Source organism: Cinclus cinclus, chromosome 14 (genome assembly GCF_963662255.1).
Source record: "Cinclus cinclus chromosome 14, bCinCin1.1, whole genome shotgun sequence".
Taxonomy (NCBI): Eukaryota; Metazoa; Chordata; class Aves; order Passeriformes; family Cinclidae; genus Cinclus; species Cinclus cinclus.
This window is the reverse complement of record NC_085059.1, coordinates 18,171,197-18,194,136: the sequence shown is the minus strand read 5'-3', so window position 1 is coordinate 18,194,136 and position 22,940 is coordinate 18,171,197. Positions and strand designations below refer to the sequence as shown.

General features: G+C 59.5%; 2 protein-coding genes across 4 annotated transcripts; both read left to right on the top strand.

Moving 5' to 3' along the window:
• Positions 1–1,988: 1,988 nt before the first annotated feature.
• GRK6 (G protein-coupled receptor kinase 6) lies at positions 1,989–15,899 on the top strand. 2 transcript variants are annotated; one of them, XM_062502551.1, is made up of 16 exons: positions 1,989–2,089; positions 5,052–5,147; positions 7,689–7,801; positions 8,102–8,179; positions 8,380–8,480; positions 9,695–9,787; positions 10,096–10,159; positions 10,763–10,903; positions 11,576–11,766; positions 12,494–12,531; positions 12,666–12,755; positions 12,843–13,051; positions 13,311–13,448; positions 13,671–13,808; positions 13,948–14,082; positions 15,606–15,899. In XM_062502551.1, the coding sequence occupies exons 1-16, from the start codon at positions 2,038–2,040 to the stop codon at positions 15,654–15,656; spliced, it is 1,728 nt and encodes a 575-aa protein (XP_062358535.1). In that variant the 5' UTR covers positions 1,989–2,037; the 3' UTR covers positions 15,657–15,899. The 2 variants fall into 2 exon arrangements, with proteins under 2 accessions (XP_062358535.1, XP_062358536.1); XM_062502552.1 differs by having other exon boundaries at positions 14,863–15,899.
• Positions 15,900–21,968: 6,069 nt separating this feature from the next.
• Positions 21,969–22,790, top strand: PRR7 (proline rich 7, synaptic). Of its 2 annotated transcripts, none has more exons than XM_062502416.1 (2): positions 21,969–22,272; positions 22,402–22,790. In XM_062502416.1, the coding sequence occupies exons 1-2, from the start codon at positions 21,969–21,971 to the stop codon at positions 22,788–22,790; spliced, it is 693 nt and encodes a 230-aa protein (XP_062358400.1). The 2 variants fall into 2 exon arrangements, with proteins under 2 accessions (XP_062358400.1, XP_062358399.1); XM_062502415.1 differs by having other exon boundaries at positions 21,969–22,341; positions 22,375–22,790.
• The last annotated feature ends 150 nt before the right edge of the window (positions 22,791–22,940 follow it).

The window sequence follows — 22,940 nt, the reverse complement described above, 5'->3', positions numbered from 1 at the left end:
GCATGACCCTTATTCCTGCCATGCTTGTGACCCACTGGGAAAGAGGCTCCCCTTGAGATGCTGATTGTTGCTGCCCAACTACAGCACCTGTGCCTGGAATAGCATCCTGCATTTTCAGGCTTTTTCTTCAATTTCCTAAGATTATTTTTTAATTCCTCCCCCAACAAGCTTGGGTTCAGAGCCCGAGCCCTCTCCAGCCATGTCTTCCCCACCACAGAATTAAAAAAAAGCAGAGCAGCAGCTCCACCACCTGAGATGCTGCTGGATCTTTTGGGGACATCAGGATCCTCTGGATACTGGTGCTGTTCCAGCAGCCTCCTGTTGCCCATGACTCTTGTCACTGATGAGAATGGTACTGCAAAATCCCAGGTTGGAGGAAACAGAAAATAGCAACCCAAGGGTTAATGCTGGAAATGGATGGAAACAGAGTCATCTCATTTTAAGTTCAAAATAAACATGTGCCAGCTCTGGAAGGAAAGCAGCTCTCACACCATGAGCTCATCCTTCCAGGCAGAGTGATAGAAAGATTTCCCCCAAGGTGTGGCAGGGCAGAGCATCCTCCTCCTCCTTCTAATGCTGCCGATTCATACCCTGAAGATGTGACATCTCATTTCCAGTGGATGCTGAAGGGCACAGCAGCCACAGGCAGTACTGACCGCATGGACAGTGAGTGCTTGGAGTAATTTGTGTTATTATCGTCCTCACTACAGCCTGAGGACATGGACTCTCCTGCCATGGGCCCAGGCTGCCATTGACAGACACAAATCGGGGGATCTGCGCATCATCTTCTCCCTGCCTGGCCAGCACCAGCCTCACACCTGGGGCAGCCTGGCTGCAACCAGCCACCGGGATGGAGACATCCCTGGTGGGCTGGGGCACAAGACTGAAGCAATGGGAAGGCAGAGGTGATGTCCTCACTCCAAAGCCAGGAGCAGCACAAAGCAGGGCAGACACCACTCAGTGTAAAATTAATGAGTGGTTTTGTGCCCAGGAGAGGCCGAGAGAGGAGCAGGTGACCTGAGGGGCTGGCAGGTCATCAAGGGGTGCTTGCGTACAGGCCAGCTCTGCAGGGAAAGCAGTGACTGGTTTGCTGGGAATCAGGTGGGGAGAGGGCCCCATACCACAGCTTTTCTTCAGATAGGATAATGCGGCTGTTGATTTTGGTCTAAGTTTAAAAAACGGCTTTTAGACTAATTGTTGGAAAGAAACTGGTGGGAAGTCAAACACCAGAACTGCACGTGAACTGTCAGGGTCAGCTGCACTGGGGGATGAGAAAACCCAAACCTCTACGGCAGCGGTGACCATGGAAACAGGGCACAGCACTGGAGCTTGGGTCACCCATCCTGTGACCGGGAATGACCGAGACACCGGAGAAACACACCTGGCTGCTTAGACTTTATTGAGGCTGCGAAGGTGGGGAGGCTCCGCTAAACACGTAACTAGTTTTAACAGGAGAGCACAGGACACTGCAGAGAGGGCTCCCCCCGAAGGAAAAACGCCAGAACACCCAAAACCCCACAAACCTTCACGGGTCCGCACAGCCCCGGCGCTCATTTATATGCAACCGCTCGGTCCCACCCACCACAGGAAACCCTATCACGACCCGCTCTGAGGCTGAGTGGCAGCTCCTCACCCAATCAGATGACGTAGGAGGCGGGGCTCCCCGTGGTGAGCGGCCTTGACTCTCTCCCAATCCGTTCGCGGCGCCCCCTGAGTGACATCTCTCTCTCCAATCAGCGTCCGCCCCCTCGTCCCGTCAGCGCCTCGGCCATGGCCGCCGGATGACGTCGCTGCTCTGGCCCTGCCCCACCCGCCGCACCTCAGAAGTCCAACGGGAGGGCGGTGGCGCTGCGGAGGGGGCGGGGCTTCCTGAGGGGACGGAGCAATGGGAGCGCGGCGCGGGAGGAGCGAGGGCAGGCATTGGCCGGGAGGGGCGCGGGGGGCGGGGCGCGGCGGCGGCGGCGGCGGCGTGGGGCGGTGGGCGCGGACCGAGCGCGGGGAGTGGAGCCGGCGGGAGGCGGCGGCGCCCGCGGGCCCATGGAGCTGGAGAACATCGTCGCCAACACCGTCCTGCTCAAGGCCCGCGAAGGTGAGCGGCGCCGGGCACCGGAGCTGGCGGAGGGGCAGGCCCGGTCTGTGGGCCCCGCTGGTGCCGCCCCGGGGCATCGCGGCCTTAGTGGGGAGTGGGGAGGTGACGGCGCCGGCTGGGTGCAGGCATTCGGTTCCGCCGTCCGGCGCGGGAGTTGCCCGGTGCTATGTTCGCTCCGGGCGTGCTGAGTTCCGTGCGGGCGGCCTCGCTGCCTCTCCGGTGCAGATCGCCCCATCTGCCTCCCGCCTTGCCCGCTCCAGAGGCTGCTCCAGCTCCTCCAGCACGGGGGAGAGGCAGCTTCGGGTGCCGTAGGAGAAAACAAAAGTTGATTTCAGTCCGGTAAACTGCTGCTTCCCACACACGGGCCGATCCCGAAACTGCGGCGAGGAGCCCCACCCGTCCGCCGCCTTCACACCAGCCCCGGCCCCCATCTGCGGGGCTCCTGGAGCTCTGCTGCGGGCCCGCAGCACTCCCATTGCTCCAGGGCCACGCTGAATTCCAGGCCCCCGTGTGGGATGTAGCCTGGCAGCAACGGGGCTGTCCTGAAGATGCAGGCGAGCTGCGTGGAGAACCCTCAGGAGGGAATGGGAAGTCTCAGGAACCTGGTCCTTTGCACAGAAGATCCGCTTCACCCAGGCATCGATGTGCGCATTAGATCATGTATGTGGTGGAGAAGTACGGTCCCTCCTGTCCCATGGTGTGCAATTGGCCAGACCGAGCCATCCTGGAGCCTGCGAGACCTGCTGAAATTCAGTTAGAGCGCTGTGGAGATTAGATTTGTGGGAGCAAAAAGCAGCAAAATTAAATTTGTACGGGCAGAAACATTTCCAAGCTGCTTGAAAACCAGGCTAAGTGTAAGTACTCCTGGCACAGTGACCGTGGTGGACCATGACGTTCGGGTTCATAATGGCAAGGTTTGGTTCAAAACAAAGCAGTGGGGTTTGTGACCTCCAGGCACGAGGCCCAGCTTCACATGGAATGACCCGGAGACTGGCTCCTGTTGTGCCCTTGGGGAATAGAGTTTTGGCACTGATGCAACAAGAGGTGCTGGATGGCTGCTTCTCCTGGTGCTCTGCTGGCGGCTCTCCCTCGGCAGTTTGCAGGCAGAAACAACCCAGTGTCACACTTGTGCCAGGTGGTTCTTGGGCTGTGAGAGCTGTAGGTGTCCATGCTGCCTGTCCATGGCTCTCCCACCTGTAGCTGAGTGGCCGTGGTGACCACTGGGGTGAGCTCAGACCACTTCTATCTGAGCGGGCCAGATCCAACAGGACTGTGTTCTTTGCTCCAGCCCAGCCTTTTTGAAGCTTCCTAGATTGGTGTGGGAGTGCAGATCGGAGCTGGGATATGCTGGAAGGCTGCTGACAACCACCTTCGGCTGCTGCCACAGCAAGACCATGCCCTGTGTTTGGTCTTGGATCCTTGTCCCCCTTACCCTAACAAAGAGACAGCAGACCTGCACTCATCCATCACCCCAACCTTGGAAGTTGCTTCTAGTGAACTCTGGGTGGAGGCAGCCCACCCCTTGCCCCATCCCCAAACCAGAGGTGCTGGGAGGTTGCTGTGCAGTAGCCCAGCTCCCTGCTGGACTGTCTGCCGCAGTTCTGGGAGGGTGGGAACCACGAGTGAAGGGTGCTGGAACCTCCTTTCAAAGCAAACAGCTCAAGGAAATGCAACCTCCGGGTGCTGTGAAGCTTTGCTCTGCCTTGGGCTCTCTTGGGGTGAGGATGGCTTGTCCTCCCCTGCCCTCATTTCGCTGCCCCCATCTGCTTCATTGTCGCTGACAAGAAGGTGTCTGCGCCGCTGGTTTCTTCCAGCCCTGCTTACCCTTGAGTCACTTCCTTCCTGAGTTTGTACAATCGTGCGGCCCAGCTGCTGCTGCGGGGCAGATGCAGTACAGGGACCCACGGCTTGCCGGGGCCTGGGGCTGGCACCACATGAGACTGACCAGGATGGCCCCATCCCACCTTGCCTGGCCTCCTGCAGTGCAGGGAGCTGGGTGCCTGGGGACAGTGTCTAGGGTTTGGGGCTGAATTGCATCTGCAGTGGAGGAGAGTGTTATGAAAGTGTTTCTCAAGAGCTGATAAATTATGTTCAACCCCTCTGTGATTTCAGAAGGCTGGGCCTTGAGCCCAACTTTTGGCCCGACCACTTTGGCAGGGTGACTTAATGAATTTCCAAAGAGAGGTGGGAAATTGTGTGTGTTGGCACAGGGAAAGCAGTCCCTGGAGGTTGGCTGATCCCAGCAATCGGTACTTAGTGCTTGCTATGATGTAAATTTTTTGGTCTATCTAGAAGCTTTCCCACCCTGTCCTACAGCACTGGGCATTTACTCCAGCAGCTGAAGCTGGAATAATACCTGGTTCTTGGATCTGGATTTTCTGAGGCTTGCTTATCTCTGGAGGAAGGTGGGAGTGTCCCCACTTCACAGGTGGGAAACTGAAGTGATGAGCCCTGGGCAATGCAGCGAGTTGTCTGTGAAGCCAGGATTAGAGTAGGAATTCCTGTCTCCCAGCTTCATGTCCTCCCTCTGAGAGCCCCTCCCTGGAGTAAGCAATCAGGAATGAGTAGGTGCATGAACTTTGCTGCATGTCTTTACTGCAGCAGGAAGAGCTTCGCACCAAGCAAGGCATGGCCTGGAGGGGTGATTAGTTATGCAGAAGTGCTGGGGACAGGCCTAGGAGCCAAAACCTACTGTGGCTGGGGACACTTCTGTCCCTGGTGGATTCTCCAATCATGAAGAGTCTTCAAGTTCTTGTTTGGGATTTGTTCAGCAGCCAGAGCTTGGTCTGCCCATTTCCAATTGAGGCTCTGACACTTTTGACCCACCAGGAGATGGTGGCACCACTTGGGTCTTGTCTTCCTTACCTGGACTTAGAGAGAGGCTCCTTCCTCAGGCAAGGCTAGGCTGCAGTCAGACACCTTTGCTTCCTGACTCATGGTACTGATTTTGTGTGCCCTGCAGGTGGTGGTGGAAACCGGAAAGGCAAGAGCAAGAAATGGCGCCAGATGCTGCAGTTCCCCCACATCAGCCTCTGCGAGGACCTTCGGCAAACCCTGGGTGAGATGCAGGGCTTGGTGGGAGCTTGTGGTTGGGAGTTGTGCACCCCAAGATGAGTGTCAGGGGCATATAACAGGTCAAATCCCAGCCAGGATTGCTAGGAGTTCAGAGTGTAGGGAAGAAATAATGGGTAGCTAAGTGACTGGTGATGTACCATACACCTGCAGGACTGTGAGGACCTTCACTAGGGGAACATCTCTTTCTGTGTGCAAATATGGAAGTATGACTGCTCCATGCTGCAGAGTTTTGTAGTGTAACTCTGGGGTGCTTTTGCAAAAATAGCAAAGGTCCTGCTAACGTTCTCTCTTCTTCCTGGCTGGATTCAGCTCAGCTCCACAGACCTCAGCTTCTAGCATTCAAGCAGTAGCTCTTGTCAGGCAGACTGTGTGGAGTGGATGAGAACTGGTGTTGAGCAGGGCTTGGCCTGTCATTTTCATTCTGTACTTTGTACTCTTCATGGTTTTAATGTTGTTTGTGCAGCAGGCTTGGTCCTGAGATCATGTGAAATTGTTTTGGGGCACAGAGGGTACAAGTGCTTTGCTTCCTGGGAAGAGGAGAGCTTACTTAAGTTTTCAATCTGGATTCAGCTGCCAGCTGGAGAGTGGCACAGTACTGTCCTTGTTTCAGAACAGGTGTCACTGAAACAAATGGGTTGGGGAGGTTTCTGCAGCTCAAATTCCCAGTTCTGCCCTGCCCAGGTTTTCCGGTCCTGGAAGTCCTTTGGGCCCCATGGAACTGTAGTACTTGGTGAAACTCAACCTTGCTCATCCACATTGTAACCCTTGAGGTCACAGCAGCCCAGTGCAGGCTGTCCCCACCTTCCTCTGCCACACAACCCATGCACCATCTCTCAGGGCTGGCTTCACAGCCAGATGTGACCATATGGAGACTCCAGCCTTTGGAGACTCCAGGATTTTCTGCTGGCTGTTTCTCTGGAGCAAGATCTGAGAGCTGAACAGGGCTCTGGCTTAGGCTTTCCTTGCAGCTCCCATCTTGACCATCCAAAACCCTTCTGCCTCTTTGACTTTAAATGCCCTCAGCAGAGCTTTCCCAGCTTTCCCTCAGCTTTTGTGCCTCCTGTGCCTGCACCCTTCCTGTGGCTGTCATGGTGTTTTCCAACACTGAACTTCACCTGTTTGCTAGTGGTGAGTGCTGGCAGTCTCTGTGTCTGCTGTCCTGCTATTCAGGACAGTGACCTTTTGAAGATTTGGGAAGCAAGTCCCTCCTAGCCACTGGCTGTCACCACCCGTGTCTCACTTCCCCTTAGAGAGGCATGTGAGAAGTGCTCTGACCCAGGTGGCAGCAGCTTCGTTTGGTTTTCCCATGGGAGAGATGACCCATTCCTTGTGCTTGGGAACTCTTTGGCTGGGGTGTCTTTCTTTTCACCTCATAGCCTGCTGGAAAGGCGTTTCTTTGCTATTCCAGAGTCTTGGCAGGACCATGGGCACGGTGGGCTGGTTGCCCACTGCAGAATCAAGCTTTTTGTGCCCTGACCACAGGGAGTAACCTCGTGTAAGCCTGGGCAGCGACCAGAGCAGCTGAAAGCTTCAGATCTCACCGACAGCAAGTTCTGGTCCTCCCCAGCTGAAGGGAACTCCTTCCCCTGTAGACACAAGGAAACCGGCTGGTGCGGCGGAGCTGGTGAGGCCACCTCCTCCTCCGCCACAGCCTGCCTGGCTCTGCACTCCCCTGCACCCTCAGGAAGCTGCAGCTTCCTCGGGAGAAGCTGCTGCACAGGGAGGGGAAGGTTGGGAGTACCCTGCGCTGGGATCCCCTGGGTGGCTGCACATCTGCACTGCAGGCAACGCACAGCCCTCAGTGGCAGTGGCTGCCACAGAAATGTGTTCTGGCCTGCGATCAGACAATGTCTCTTGAGTGGAAGGGGAGGAAAAAAGCAGAAAACTGAAAGTGCTCTGGATGTCAAAGGGGTTTGTGCTTGGGCTGCCAGAGTTCAGAGCAGGGTAGGAGGAATGTGCAAGAGTTGATATACAAGCAAGTGGCTGTCCCATGGAGTGGGGAGTTCTGAGCGCTGTGTGCACATCAGCAAGGCATCTGTGGGAATGGAACCTCCCATTTTGATGCTGCTGCTTCCAGCAGGGCCTTTGGGAACACAGCTGGTTTGAAGGAGTCATCAAAACAACTTTTGGCCTGGAAGATCTGCCTCGAGATAAGCTTGGTGTGTTCCTCATGTTCCAAGGAAATTTGTGTGTCTGGAGGACTTGTTCTATCTCTGTGGAGGGAGAAGAGAGTCTTTAGGCAAGCAGCTGATAGGGAGGTCCTTTGCTAGGATCAAGAGGTTTAGGCTGAGCAGAACAACGGGTCAATCCTTTATCAGGGAAGAGGGTCTTCCATAGGGGAGTGTAAAACCTCAGCAATGTCCCTTGTCCCACTGGGTGCATTTGGCTGTCTTGGGAATCTCAGGGTGGTGGGACCTGTCAGCCCATCTGAGGAGTCACAGCACCCCCACTGCTGCCTGGACAGAGCAGTGGGCTGGGACTGTTCCTTTGGGATTTGGCAGTGTGGCCTTTTCCTCGTTTGCAGAGCGGGACTACCACAGCCTGTGCGAGAAGCAGCCCATTGGCCACATGCTCTTCTGGCAGTTCTGCGAGACGCGCCCCGAGCTCTCCCGCTGCGTCAAGTTCCTGGATGCTGTGGTAAGAGCAAAACCCATCAGGCTTCACTGTGGGGAGACAGGGATGTTCCTGACACCCTGGGCACAAACTGGTTGACTGGGTGTTCCAGCAGGCATATAGGGATTTCCTGTAGGAAAAACCTGGGAGTTGGAGCCCAGATGTGGCTGGGGCTTTGCTTAGGGAGATGTTTGCTGGAGATCTGGTTTTCAAGGAAAGCATGGGGAACTTTGGGCAGAGGGTGTTGCTGCTCCACAGCTGTTGCCCAGTAGCAAGGCTGGGTTTCTGGCTGGACCTGCCCCTCCCACTGTTTGCTTTTTCTAGGCAGGGTACGAAGTGGCTCCAGATGAGAAGAGGAAGGAATGTGGGCAGCACCTAATTGAAAAGTACTTGAAGCCAAATGTGAGTAAGAGGGTTGTGTTTGCTGCCTGCAAGGGTAGAACAGTTGGAAAACCAGCAGTGACATTGCCCATATCCTGCCACAGCCAACATGCTGAGCCACCACACCACCTCACAAGCCTCCACACTGCTTTGCCTACTGACCCTAAAGCAGGACCCCTGGGCTCTTCTCCCTATGTCTGACTCCATGCCTTTGTCCCCAGAGTGAGGACCATGTGCCTGAAGTTCCCTCACAACTGGTGGATGCCTGTTGTGAAAGGCTGGAGCAGGAACCTTCCAAGGAGCTCTTCAAGGAATGCACTAAGTAAGTTGGAGGGCTGGGCTGTGCCTGCAGGTCACACATGGCACAGGGATGATGATGCTGCTGCAGACTCACCTTGTCACCCGTGGTCCCTTCCTCTGGGAGAGTGGGAGCTGGTGTTAAGGCTGGGCCCTGGGGAGTTTTGGACCAGCAGTTTGCGGCCCAGCTCCAGGAAAGTGAGCACAAGGATATCTTATGCTCTTGGAGTGATGAGCTGCTGCAGAAACCTCTGTCAGTCCTCCCAGTCAGAGTTGCCATTTGGGAAGACTCTGTACCAATGCTATTCCCCGTGTTGTGCCGGAATCTTGTAGGCTCTTTCCAATAGCTGCAGTCTGTGCTAGCTGTCCTGTCCCACTGGCTGCAGAAGTGACTGTTGTGGTTGGGTTACTCTGGCCGTTGCTGCAGGGGTTTAAGGTCACTTCTGTTCCCATCACAGAAGCAGTGGCTGAGGTCCTGTCTCCACGTGTGAAGTGGAAGCTCTTGGGCAAGCCAGGCTTGCAGCCTCACCCCTCCCTGCACAGTAGCTGGAGATTGTTGCCTAACTGAGTGCAGGGCTGTGGCAACACATTTGCTGCAGTCTTCTGGGGAGCATTAGCTCTGTGTGTGGTAACCAGTGTGGAGTCTGAATGCAGAGCCTCCGGGCTGGGCCCTGCCTGCTCTTGGCAAGCTCTGAAAGGGGAGAGCCCATCCGCTTCTCCTTGATGCGTGTTTCCAGTCTAGACACTGTGTCTAAGGCTCCTCACTCCGCTGGGCAGCCTTGGCACAGCTCTCCAAGGCAGTTAGCTCTCTGGGGAAGGGTCCCCTGTGGCCTTTTGTGCTGGATATTCATCTGACAGTGAACAGCTCAGTGCCTGGTGCTGAATGTTGCTAGCAGTTGATTACAGCCTGTGTGCACATTTGCCCTGTGAGCCGAGGGGCAATTGCAGAGTCCCATTGTCCCCCTTTGTCCTGCAGCCGTGGCTGGTGCCAGGAGGCTACAATTAGCAGTGCCAGCCAGGTCCCAGGGCGTTGCCTTTGTCACCGTGGTACCTCCAACGCACCTTCCTTTTACATCAGGCTTAGCGTGGAGTGAGGCTTTCTGGGCCAGGGCTATGTGGGTGAGGGATGGCAAAGTGAACAGTTTTTTGGGGGTGTTCACCTCCTCTTTCCTGGGCTGCTGGCTTTTTCCAGGGCTGTGATCAGCTCTCAGGAGCCGTGCTGGCTCTGTTCTCTCCTAGGCTTATCCACGACTACCTGAGCGTGGCTCCCTTTGCTGACTACCTCGACAGCTTATACTTCAATCGCTTCCTGCAGTGGAAATGGCTGGAACGGTAATGCTCCCCTCACCTCTGGGAAACCTGCACCCTCCTCACACAGCCTGCCTGCAGGTTTCTTGGGGCTCCTTCCCGTGCTGGGCCCTGGCAGGAGCCAAGAACCTGGCCTTTGCTGTCCCTCAGGGCTCTTTGCTGGCACCAGCAGCAGCCCGAGCCTTGCTTGTCTTGCCAAGAAGCAAGGCCTAGTTGAGGAGGGGTTTGGGGTGAGCCACAGTCTGTCAGGACAGAGGATGTGGAGGTGGTTTGGGCTTCAGCCCCTGCTCTGTCATTGTTCACATCTCACTCTGGTTTCCTTTCCCTTGCAGGCAGCCAGTGACCAAAAACACTTTCCGCCAGTACCGTGTGCTGGGTAAGGGCGGTTTTGGGGAGGTGAGTAACCACCATTTCCTCTGGGTTCAGGGTTCCAGGCAGCCACTATTGCCTGCTGCCAGTGGCAGACCTGGGTTAGCCATCAGGGTCTAGCATAAGCTGCTCTAGCATCTAGAGGCATGTGCTGCTGGCTGGGTGGGCTGTGGGAGCTCTCTGCTGGGCTGTGTTTTGGGCCTTGTGTGACCTGTCAGCTCTCCCTGAGAGGCAGGAGCTCACCTCTCTCCAGGTGCTAGAGGTGTGGGAGGTGCTGTGCAGGGTCTGTAGCACGAGCCCTGTAGTGCCTGCTGCTAACTGGGCAGTCAGGTCTGTTCCCTGTGTCTTGACAGAGCAAACTGCACTCCTGAAAACTTCCTGCCAGGCTTTCTTTTGTTTATGGAGTGCCCTTCTGGCTTCCCAGGCACCAGCCATGGTGCTGCTAAAGGTGTTAGAGGCATTACAGCTGGCTCCTGCTTCTCTGTAACATCTGGAGCTGTCACTGTTACCTGTGTCTTTGCTCTGACTATGGGCTTCTTTGCCTTCCTGTGCCTCTTCCTGAGAGCAGAACCTAGACCCCCTACTCTGGAAACAGCAGAGGGAGGGTGCTGAGCCTTGTCCTCCCTCCAGGTGTGTGCCTGCCAAGTGCGTGCCACAGGGAAGATGTATGCCTGCAAGAAACTGGAGAAGAAACGGATCAAAAAGAGGAAGGGAGAAGCCATGGCCCTGAATGAAAAACAGATCCTGGAAAAAGTGAACAGTAGGTTTGTAGTAAGTACATAGGAATTGCTCTCACTTCGCTGCGATGCTGGATTCTTACTCCAACCAGCCAGCCTGTCACCTCTGTGCTCCTCACCTGATGTGGAAAGGCAGGAGCAGGCTCTGCCTATGGTGCAGAGTCCTGGTAGCTGCACATCTCTCACAAGGTCTGGCAGGACCTTTACTGCCTCCACAACATGCTCTAAATGCCCCCAGAGTCAGTCCCAAACACCCATCTGGTGCTACAGGCGCCTTTGCAACTTTTGGGGCAAAAGTAAACAGTGAGAACTGTCTCTCCAGACAGTGGGGTGGGGAGAAGCCCAGGCCTGAGCTGTGTGATTGAGAGCTCTGCCTTGGTGCACTGAGTTGTGGAAAGCCTGAACCTCCCTTTGCAGAGGGTTCCTCAGATGCTGCCCCAGTGTTGTTGTTGAGTGCTGCCTGCCCCTGGGGGGAGGCAGCTTTGGCTCAGGGAAAGTGTCCTCCCTGTCCAAGGAAAGCTGGGGGTGTGCTGGGACTACTGGGCACTGCCATGTCCTCCCTGGGTTCATGCAGTTCCTCCTCTGCTGGCAAAGGCCCAGCCCTGAGCCTGTGAGGGGCTGCTTGGGTGGCAAAGTGTCCATGGGAGTGTGGGCAGCTCCCTCTTCCAGCTGTGTCTTCTAACAGTCTTTCTGCCCTGAATTGCAGGTGAGCTTAGCCTATGCATATGAAACTAAAGATGCTCTCTGCCTAGTGCTGACCCTCATGAATGGAGGGGACCTCAAGTTCCATATCTACCACATGGGGGAGGCTGGTTTCGAGGAGCCCCGGGCAGCTTTCTATGCTGCTGAGATCTGCTGTGGCCTCGAGGACTTACACCAGGAGAGGATAGTGTACAGGTGCGTGCTGCCTGGTCCCTGCTGGGAGAGCTTGTAAGGCCTGCAGCAGCAAGAGAGTTCCTGCTGCTCTTACCAGCCCAGCTGGGTCTGTCTGCTCAAGAAAATAAGCTTAGGCTTGAAAGCAGCACAGAGCTGAGTGAGAGGAATCGGGAACAGAAAGCTGACCTTGTGGGAGAAAGGGAGACCTTAGCTTGGCTTCCTTGTGCTGGTAAATGATCGCCAAGAACAGGATGTGATCATGCTGTGAATGTCTCAGGGCAGGCACTGAACTCCCTAGGCAGTATTGACACTAGAACAAAGGAGGGTAGGCTGCCCCAATGTGCTCAAGAGCTGGGGAGGAGGGAAAACAAGTCGATTGACTGTACTCACAGGGGTGTGATGCAGTGTTAGGATAGCATGGCTAAACACTGGCCAGGAAGTCCCTTCTGGTCCTTCCTTGCCCTGGGGCAGGATAAGCAGAGAAGCCTCTGCTCCTTCTGATTTGTATGGCCTGCACCATAGTGAGTTCTGCACCTGCAAAGAGGGAACCATCCTCAGGCTCACTGCGGAGGGTTGAAGGTTGTGTTCCACCTCTGCCCAGGAGGGGAGAGGTTGCAGGGTCAGCTCTGGGGCAGAGGGTGAGGCAGGGGCATTACATCCTGAAGTTGCATATCTAACTTGCTGAGATGTGGCTGTTGCCTGTGTCCTTTGCTTTGACAACAGGCTAATCAAGTCCCTTCCCTCCTAGGGACCTGAAGCCAGAGAACATATTACTGGATGACCATGGTGAGTGCAGAGTCAAGAGGAGCCGTGAGCCTGAGTTTTTTCTTATTCTGCGTGAAACCCTCTTGACAGCTCTTGGCAGCTTCAGACACTGCCCCCTGATTTTCTCCTGTTCACTTGTCCCCTCCTCTGTGCAGGTCACATCCGGATCTCAGACCTGGGACTAGCTGTGCATGTGCCAGAGGGTCAAACAATCAAGGGCCGGGTGGGGACAGTTGGCTACATGGGTAAGTGACACCGGTTTAAGCAAAAAAGTGGTTCAAAAGATGTGCTCTCCCTGCCCTCACATATCCTTCACCCCTGCTCCTCTGCAGCTCCGGAGGTGGTGAAGAACGAGCGCTACACGTTCAGCCCGGACTGGTGGGCTCTGGGCTGCCTGGTGTACGAGATGATCGAGGGCCAGTCCCCCTTCCAGCAGCGCAAGAAGAAGATCAAGCGGGAGGAGGTGGAGCGGTTGGTGAAGGAAGTGCAGGAGGAGTACTCGGATAAGTTCTCGCCCTGCGCCCGCTCCCTCTGCACCATGGTACGGCTGTGCAACCCTGTCCCTTCACTCCCACCACTCCTGTGCATGCAGCAGCAGAGCATCGGGGCTGCTCCCTGCAGAGGTGACAGCCAGCTTCCCTTGTCTCTGATAAGGCAGCACAAGAGGGTTCAGAGTGCCTTCATTCCTTGCCCAGCTGCCTAGCAGGCCTGGGCTCTCCCTAGAACACTCTACAGGAGCCATGGTCTGCTCCTGCACAGAGCACCCTTCACCCAGGACATTGATTTATTTTGTGTCACAGCTCCTGTGCAAAGACCCTTTGGAGCGCCTGGGTTGCCGAGGAGCTGGGGCCAAGGAGGTGAAGGAACACCCTCTCTTCAAGCACCTCAACTTCAAGAGGCTGGAAGCAGGCATGCTGGACCCTCCCTTCAAGCCAGATGTAAGTGCCCATCTGTTCCTGACCTTTTCAGTCACTGATGCTGTCAAGGGAAGAGGGAACCCTAGCAAGGGGAGATGGGACTCCTCCCTGAAGCTGGCAGAACAGGGGTCCAGCAGCCTCTGGGCTGCAGGGAGAGGTGGCCATGGCTTGGCCATGAGCAACAGCTGGAGGTGGTGGCATCGAGGTGGAGCCTGACATTAGAGCAATCTTTGTGCTGCATAGCCCCAGGCCATCTACTGCAAGGATGTTCTGGACATTGAGCAGTTCTCCACGGTGAAAGGAGTGGAGCTGGAGCCCACAGACAACGACTTTTACCAGAAGTTTGCTACAGGGAGTGTGCCCATTCCTTGGCAGAATGAGGTAGGTCTTTGCTCCTGCTTGTGCCCGCAATGGCTGAGGGCAGTGTCCCTGTGCTGTCCCTGCTGCTCTCGTGGTCTGCTGGGCCCGTGGTGATGGGCTCCATGTGGCAGTTGTTGCAGCTTTCCTTTCCCTCTTCCAGATGATCGAGACAGAGTGTTTCAAGGAGCTGAATGTCTTTAGTACAGATGGCACAGTGCCCCCAGACCTGGACTGGAAAGGACAGCCTTCTCCACAGCCCAAAAAAGGGTTACTCCAGCGCTTGTTCAGCAGACAGGTAAGGGTTTGCCCAGCGTCTCCTCCCCAGCCAGTCTCCCAGCAGCAGTGATCCTGCTCCTGGCTGTGCCAGGCAAGTCTGGCATGGAGGTGGGCACAAAAGGGCAGTGAGCAGTCTCCTCTTGTGCTGGGTGGCCAGACCCTAGGGCTTTCAGGGACACCCATGCAAGGCTGCAGGGAGCCAGCCTGGCTGGCACTCCTCATGCTGGGGGATTCAAGGGGCTGGGAAGGAGTGTCCTGGCTAAACATGCTGGAATCACCCAGGCAGAGGGATGCTGAAGACCGTAAAGTATTAAAACATCTCCCTTCTGACATGAATACTACCATCCCTGAACAAGTCCGTACTCTTGGAATGGTCTGTCTGGGCTCCCCAGAGCACTTCTGCCAGATCTTGAGCCAGGCAGAGAGCAGCTCTTTCGAGGGATGAGGAGAACAAAAATGTCTTGCAGCTGCTGAGGGCTTGCTTGTCTGCCTGTTTCCTCTGCCCAGGACAGTCTTTGCCTTCTTTCTAGGCTTGGCAAAGCCTGGGCTGCTGCCTCTCAGCAGCTGTGTGCAGCTGTAGGACTCCAGTATGGTTGGCTCTGGACTCTGAGCCAGCTGGTGCTGACTCCTGCTCCTTGGCAAGCTCCGAGTTGTGCTTTGCAGTTCAGTGGGCTGCCCTGGCCAGAGCCAGCTCTGGGGATACCCAGCCCTTCCCAAGGCAGGCAAGACCTGCCAGAGGATAGGCAGCTGTTTGTAGAAGGGGTTGAGCTGTGATTTCCCACGTGTTTTCTCTTTCCAGAGGTGAGCAGTCACTCCTGGCTGCTCTGCTCAGGGAAATACCTGGTGGCCCACGGACATGGCAAGATCTGGGAAAGAGGAGTGTTATCCTTCAGTGCCTATTCCCTTCCCCTGGCAGAGCACAACCTGCTTGTTGTTCTAACTGCCCCCTGAGCCACTAATCCAGCATCCCTGCTCTTGCTGCCTTTGTGGAGGAGGCCTTGCCCTCAGCTTGAGCCAAAGTTGCCTCTACACTGCTGCTGCTGGGAGTTCTGCTCCCAGAGCGCTGTAGGAAGTTTCCTTCACTCCTCTCCGCATGTCCGGGACACACAGAAGGGTTGAGAAACTGTGAAGGGTTTGGCATTGCCCCGTGCTCAGACTCCCATTTCAGCAGAAAGGGCTGCAGCTGCTTTTGTGGCCAGCTGAACCCTTAGCGGGGCCGAGCGTCTGTGCTGGCACTGAGCTTGTGTCCCTGGGTGGCTGATGTCCCTGGAATCCAGCTTCCTCACAGCTTCTGAGCTAGCCAGCTGCGTGCTCACTAGACTGTCTGCCAGGGGCTGAACCTCCAGATGCAGCTGGACTGTTCTCTGCAGTCTGGGGGTCCCCTGCAGCCTCTTGCCTCCATGTAGCTCTCCCGTACACAGGCTGGGGGGGGCCTGGTCCATCCCTGCCAGACAGCAGCTGTAGGCTGGGTTGTGTCACTGTGCTCACCCTCTGCTTGCTGTGCTCCTCTCTCCCTCCCTTTCCTTGCCCTTCTGACTTCAGGACTGTTGTGGAAACTGCAGCGACAGCGAGGAAGAGCCCACCCGGCTGTAGAGCACAGCCCCTGGGACCCCCTTGCCTCTCCTGAGTGCCCAGCCTGAAGGACACGGTCGCAGTGGCCCCACAAGGTGGATTTGTTTACAGTTTTATACGTCTGTATTTGAAGACTTTGAGGACGATTCCAAGGCTGGCAGCAGCACACAGCTCGGGTTGAGGTGCCTCTGACCATGGGCAAGCCCTAAACAAACCCGGATGCTTCCAAATCTGCCACTTGGGATGGTGCTGCTGCCGCTCCCGTCCCGGGCCCAGGGTGGGAGGGAGGGAGGGATTGAGCCGGCGTGGGCCAAGGCCAGGCTGGAGCAGCTCTGCTGACACATTCCACGGTGCCGAAGTGGCTCCGCAGGTTTGATGTATATTTATATATGTCGGTCTGTACATATCACATGTTGGTTTTTAATCTATGGGTGGGGGCCTGCACTGCCCCCCACCCTGTCACAGGCACAAATGTCCTCCTATGGGAGGAGCGATGGTCCCAGCTTTCTTCCAGGGAGTCCTGGACAGAGGCTTTCTGTGCCTTGAGGTGTCTAAATCATCTTTCCTGGACCTTGCTGGCTGTGCTGAGGTGTCCTGGCTCCAGCGGAGTCCATTGCTCAGCCCCGAGGCACAGGAAAGCGCTGTGCCAAAGTGTCTCCCATTGCGTCCTGGCAGCAAGAGTGTCACTGCCTTGTCCTCAAGTCCCTGTCTGCTGGAGCCTGCTGCCTCCTGCCTCGTCTCACACGTACTGCTAGCTCTGATGAGCTGATCCCGAGCCCCTCTCTAGACCACTGACGCTGCAGGACACAGCCATTCCCAGGCACCTGCTGCTGCTGTAGCCAAAGGGTTGGTCTGATCCCTGGCATGCTGCAGGATGGTGACAGCACAGTTCCACCAGCTTTGGACCTGTGCCTTCCAGAGGTGTGGCCATCCCCAGGCTCAGCTTAGTGGTGGAGGAGCAGACACATGAAGGATCCTGCTCTCAGGGAGCAAAGCTGTGGTAAAGGGTATGTCCCTTCCAGGGGTCATGTGAAGCTGTGACCCAAGAGTGAGTGGGCTGGGACCAGCTTAGTGTGTGTCCCCAGGGGTTCTGTGGAGCCAGCACAGCTCCTGCACCCATGGGCAGGAGCCCTCTGTGGGGAGCAGCCTGGAGATCAGCCCACCTCTCAATTCAGCTTGTCCTGTCCCCTCTTGTGTACACTTGTCCCAGCTGTGTCCTGAGCAATAACTTGTCCCTTCTGTCTGTGTGTGTGTGTGCACACGTGTATGCGTGTGCTGCTGCCTCTGCTCATTCTGAGCCAGGCCCCCCAAGGGGGCTGAGCACCTACTTGGACCTGTGGTATCATTTGCTTGCCTTGCACTAAAGTTGGAGAGTATTTAAATTTTTAACCTTTTGTTAAGTGTAAAGATTTGCTGTGCCTTGTATTGCTCTCGTGTCATGGGTGGCCTGCTCCAGGCCATAGGGGGTTGGTGGCTGTAAGAAGGGAAGCAGGGACCTCGTTTCTGGGTTGTGATGGGCTCTGTTTGTGCTCCTGTCCTGCAGGGAAGGACTGGGGTTGCTCTCCACGGCAAAAAGGCTGATGCTGGCTGAGCCCTGAGTATCACAGATGACCCTCAGTGTCTTCTGCTGTTTTTGGGTCACTGTCAGGGCATGACAGGTATGAGGCCTTGTGCTGTTGGGTTGCTTGTACCTGCTGTGATCCCCTCTGGGGCATGTTCATCTCCAGCACAGACCATCCTGGCTGTCCCAGGTGTGCTGTGGGGCTGGGACAGAGCCCTGTTGCCGTCTGGTCACAGTGAATTACTGCTTCGGGGGGCCACCATGAATGGGAACATTGTGGCAGCACAAAGTGCTGCTGCTCCTTAGCCCATGGAACAGTCCCTCCAAGGGGAAACCCTGTGGGGTGACATGGGGTGAGGGTCACAACGGTCACCAAGGGTGAAGCAGTCAAAGGGGGGCAGCCTGGTCGGGGATGCAGGTTGGGTTTGGGGTCCAGGGCCGGCAGCAGCAGTGGCGGCAGCCTCGTGCGCAGCACGGGGGGGGGCACAGGCAGCTGCACTGGGATGAGAATAGCAAGTGCAGCCGGGTAGCTAGGGAACAGTTGCTATGGGAGCGGGCCGAGGAGGAGTTCTCACACTCGGAGGGGGCATCTTGGGGTAAAATCCAGGAATTTTCTGCAGCCGTGGAAGGAAGGCAGGCAGGGGGATGGGGACTGCCAAGGGCTTGGTGTTCCAAACGCACCAGGCAGGATCCTTGGGCCGCCCTCCTGGCACTGCCTGGGTCATGGCACCCTGGCACCAAGGTCCTGGGCACACCAGCATGTTCGTGTGTCTGTCACATGTTCAGGGTGGCTCTGGGGCAGGGGCAGGGCCAGGGGGTGAACAGAGCTCTGAGCAGGGCAGGGCAGCTGCTCTGCCTGTTCCCACCTGCCCAGTGATGCCCCAGCATTTTAAGGATGTCTCATCGCCATCCCGGTCCTTGCTGAGGAATAGCAGCAGGGAGGGGACAGGATGCTGGTGTATGTCCAGAGCTGGAGTGGGTGGATCTGGACCCTCGGGACACAGGTGAGCTCTGGGCGTTCTGAGCAGTGCCCCGCGCTGTGGGTCTGTGGCGGCAGCTCCGCACACCATTTTCAGGGGTGAAGGATGCTCTCAGCTGTTGCCTGGGCAACGGCTCCTCCTCCAGCCCACCATGTGGCTCGGGGAGCGCTCCCCCGCCTGCCTCCCCCCGCCGCCGTGGGGAGAAGGGGAAGGGGAAAGCAGCTCCCGGCCCCCGGCGCTGGCGGGGCCGGAGGCCTGGCTCCCTTCGCCCGCCCTTGCCCTGACCTGACGATGCCCGTGGGCCCCACCGTGCCCCCCATCCCTGCGGTCCCCATGCCTCAAGGGAGCATCCCTGCCCCCCCGCATGGCCGCAGCCCCCTGCCCGCCCTGGGTGCTGCTGGGGCACCCCCACAACCATCGAGCCGGCAGCGCTCGGCTGCCGTGGCCGCGCTGTGAGGTCGGATCCCCGGAAGCGAGTTCCAGCAAGGTGAGTCGGGGCCAGAGAGCCAAGGGGGCTTGGCGGGGCTTGGCCGGACACCGGAGCCGCTATGCCCGGCTGTGGCGGGAGTGGGCTGCCAGCACTCGGATTCCCCAGGTCATCCCCTGGCCGGGATGGAGGAAGTCCTTCCGGCCGGGCCCCGGCAGAACAATGAGCCGTGTGTGCAGCCGCAGCGGGCGCCTGCCACCCTGCCCACGGGGAGGAAACGGCGGCGGGGTCATGGCCTGCGTGGGGCACCCACACCCATCACCCACCTACATCTGGCACGGCTCCGCCCTGAAACCAGACTGCCCCGCTCCTGGCACAGTCCCGGGGCACAGAGAAGGGACAGCGGGGACTCTGGACCCCAAGATTGGAGCAGTATGAAGCCAGAGGGGTCTCCCATGGGAGCCACGACTGCCGGCCTCAGTTACAGCAGAGAAGAGCTGGTGCCAGCCTCTTGATGGCAAATGGCTGGGGGAATAGCTCAGGGACAAGTGCCCAGGCCAGGCCAGCGAGGGGTCTGCTTGGGGATATGGCACCCAAGGGAGCGGGGTGATCCCAGGACACCCAGTGCCATTTTGATCCCTCACTGTCCTGGGGGCCAGGCTGGCACCCCTGCCCTGCAGAGCCGCGCGTCTCATTGCAGTGGCCAGCCGAGCTGAGGTCTTGCAGCGACTGGGCTGCCCTCCCTGCCTGTGGCCCTGTGCTGGCCGTCAACCCTGGGAGCACGCAGTTGTCACCCCTTGAGTAGGCTTGGGTTGGCATTGGGGGAACGGCGGCAGCACCCCCAGGGTACCTGCAGAGCGAGTGCAGGGCTACTGACTGTGGGAGCCAGTGGCACCACCCCAGCGGGCATCGCAGCGCCCTCACCCCAGCCGGATCGGGAGCCGCTACCCGGGAATCCCCGGCCCCCACGCCGTGGGGCTCCCGCAGCCGCCCCCGGGGATGCCCTGGCCCTCTCGCCACCGGCATCCCGCCGCCGTTCCCCGGGCGTGGTGGGAGCGATTCCCGTGGCAGTACCGGTGCCCAGCCGGTAGCCCCCGAGCGGCTGCGGGTCCCGGGGCGGGGGGTGCGGGGGACCCGCGGATCCCTCCCCGAGCCGAGGGCGGGGCGGAGCGGCGGGGCGGGAGCCCGGGCGGGCGGGGCGGCGCGCGGCAGCGGCGCGGGAGCGCTCACCGGAGACAAAGGCAGCGCCGGGAGGCGGCGGCGGCGGCGACGCGCACCGGGCGCGCACCGGGCCCCCTCCCCCGCCGCCCTATGGAGCCGCCGCCCGCCGCCTGAGCCACGTGCGCCGCCGCCGCCGGTAACGGGAGCCGCGGAGGGAGCGGGTGCGGCGCCTCCGCCTGTTGCGCGGTGCGGGGGCAAAGGGGCCGGGGCGGGGGCGCGCGGGGCCGCCGCCACCGGGGGCCGCGGCGGGGGCGCGCGGCGCGTACCGGGGCGCGCATCTCCGGTCCGGCCCTGGCGGTCGCGCGCCCCGGGGAAGGAGAAGGAGGATGAGGAAGGGGTGCCGCGCCCCGGCATGGGGAGCGGGGAGGTTCCCAGCCGGGGTGTCACCCTCTCCGCGGAGGCACCGAGCAGGGATGCGACGCGGGCAGCGGGCCCCAGGCCGCGGCCGGGGGCAGCGGGGCGACCCGGGCTACCGGCGAGGCCCGGCTCGGCGACCGCTCCGCTCTCCGCCCGGCGTGAGTGTCTCCAGCCCGGCCCCGCTCCTCCCCCAGCCCGCACGTCCTCGGCAGCCCCGCTCCCCCCGCACGCCCCAGCTGCGAACGCCCCCGGTCCGCGGCGCCGCCAGCCCGCCCTGCACCGCTTCCCGGTGTCCCCCCGGCCGTCATCCCGAGGCTCGACCAACGGCCCTTCCCGCACTGTACCTGTCCTCCCCGGGGATCCCCACGCTGCCGGCGCGGAGCCTGTTGCAACTGATGTGGCGAGCGCTGCCCGAACCCAGCTGGCCTCAGCCAGAGCACCCCCTCCCCAAAGACCCACATCCCGGCGCTGCTTCAGCCCACGCGTTTGTCTGCGTGATGGAGCAGCCCCCGCTGCCCGCCGGAGCGTGGTCAGGGCTCCCGGTTCCTTCCTTCCCCATCGCTTCTTCCTTCCGCCGGGCTCGGCCCTCCGGCCCCGCCGGCACCCTCAGCACCCGGAGGCCCTGCCGTGGTCCCTAGCCAGCAGTGTGGCCCTGCACCGCAGGGTGACGGAGCACCCCGCACCCCTTCGCCCTTCTTCGGAGGAGTGATGGTGTCGCCGTGGACACCCAGCCCTCGGCTGCCGTGGCTCCAGGCTCACCCTCCTCCCTGCTGCTGAGCCCGTTTTCTCCCAAACCATGATAAAGAGAATCTGGACGGGTTCTTACGTGCCTGCCTGCGAGCACCCATGGGTGCTTCTCGCTGCTCACTGAGGAGCAGACCTGGCCCTGGCACACAACGTTGACGTTTGGTGTTTGCCTGGATGTGACCAAGCTGTCACCCTGCCTAAAGGGCAAAGGTGATGGTTCCCATCACCACCACCCCTGGCTCTGCATTGCTGTGTTGAGGTGCCACCATCCCCAGGGGCTGTGAGGCCAGCGATGGCTTCGGTGCTCCTGTGAACGCCACGTGCTGCAGGCAACCGGCACCTCTTCTTGTGCCTCCTTCTCCCCGGGTCACCCTCTTGTGTGGCAGCACAGGGATGAGCTGACTGTGCTAAGCAGCCAATTTAAGGTGCACTGGGTGGGCAAAAGAAGGAGATCTTGAAGATGATGCTGTAGGACCACAGCATCCACCTCCCACCCCAGGGTGCCCAGCAGTGCCCTGGGCAATTCTAGGGGGACTGTGCAGGTTCGCATCCATGGGGGAGATAGCGGGGGGTGCACTGGGTGCCAGGCACGGTTCCCCCTGGCTGCGGGCTCTGCGGCGCATGTGGAGCGAGTCACCATGGGAACAGGGCGTCCACGTTTCCGTGTCGCTCACGCTCGCGTCTGTCTCGTTGCAGGGCCCCTACCCCAGCGGTCCCCCCCCAGCGATGGGCAGCGGGACCCCGGCAGCCCCGTCCCCCCGCCGCCCGCCCCGCCGGCCCCCCGCCCCACCGCCCGCCCGGCGCACCCAGGCCTGACCCACCCGCTCCAGCCCCCCCCAGCTCCATGGCGAGGACGGACCCCTGACGGCAGGCGCGCCCGCGGGCCAGAGGAGACGGCGCCGGGCACGGCCCGGGGAGATGCCCTCGGCGGCCCTGACAGCATCGGGTCCTCCCTGACCCTGCCGCCGCCCTGAGCATCCCGTTCCCCCATCCCGAGGTCAGGGAGAGGCGGGGGCCTCCCCCCGGGGCCGGCTGCCAAGATGGTGATGTCCCAGGGCACCTACACCTTCCTCACCTGCTTCGCGGGCTTCTGGCTCATCTGGGGCCTCATCGTGCTGCTGTGCTGCTTCTGCAGCTACCTGCGGCGGCGGGTGAAGAGGCAGCAGGAGGAGCGGCTGCGGGAGCAGAGCCTGCGCGCGTTGGAGATGGAGCCACTGCACTACGAGGGTTACGGGGGCAGCCCCCCCGGCATCGCCATTCCCCACCGCCTCCGCCTCGAGCCCCACCATCACCATCATCACCCCCACCACATCCCACCCCCCCGGCCCTGGAGCTGCCGGCACGGTAAGGAGCAGGGAGGGGCTCTCGCATCCCCGCAGCACATGCCTCCCTCTGGTTTGGGGGGGATACGACGTGAGAGCCGGGGTGCAGCGCTGACGGCAGCAGGGGTCCGGGGGGGGCTTTGCCTTGCAGAGTCGGACCTGTCAAAGCCGCCGTGCTATGAGGAGGCGCTGCTGATGGCGGAGCCCCCCCCGCCGTACAGCGAGGTACTGATGGACACGCGGGGGCTCTACCGCAAAATCAACGCCCCTTTCCTGAGCCATGAGCGGCTGGAGAAGCAGGAGCAGCCTCCCAGCTACAAACCCCTTTTCCTGGACGCCGGCTACGGTTCAGCGCTGCACCTGCCCCGCTCAGCCAGCCCCGGCCCTGCCTGCCCGGACCTCTACCTGCAGCAGGAGTGCTCCCCACGCATGTTTCCCAGCTGGACGGACTCGGAGCTCAGCAGCAGGGACACCTACGAGACGGGACCCTGGCACCTCCCGGTCTCCATGCCCCTCTTCGGCAGGACTACCGCTGTCTAACAGCGGCCACGGGGGAAGCCCGGACCTTGCCATGCACCTGGGAGGGTGGGGGGCTTAGGTTGCTCGTGTCACCCCAGGGACACCCGCCCCGGCGCGGGCCATCGCCGCCGGCGCGGAAGGGGCTGGTTCCCCGTCTGGCCCCCGCCGGCC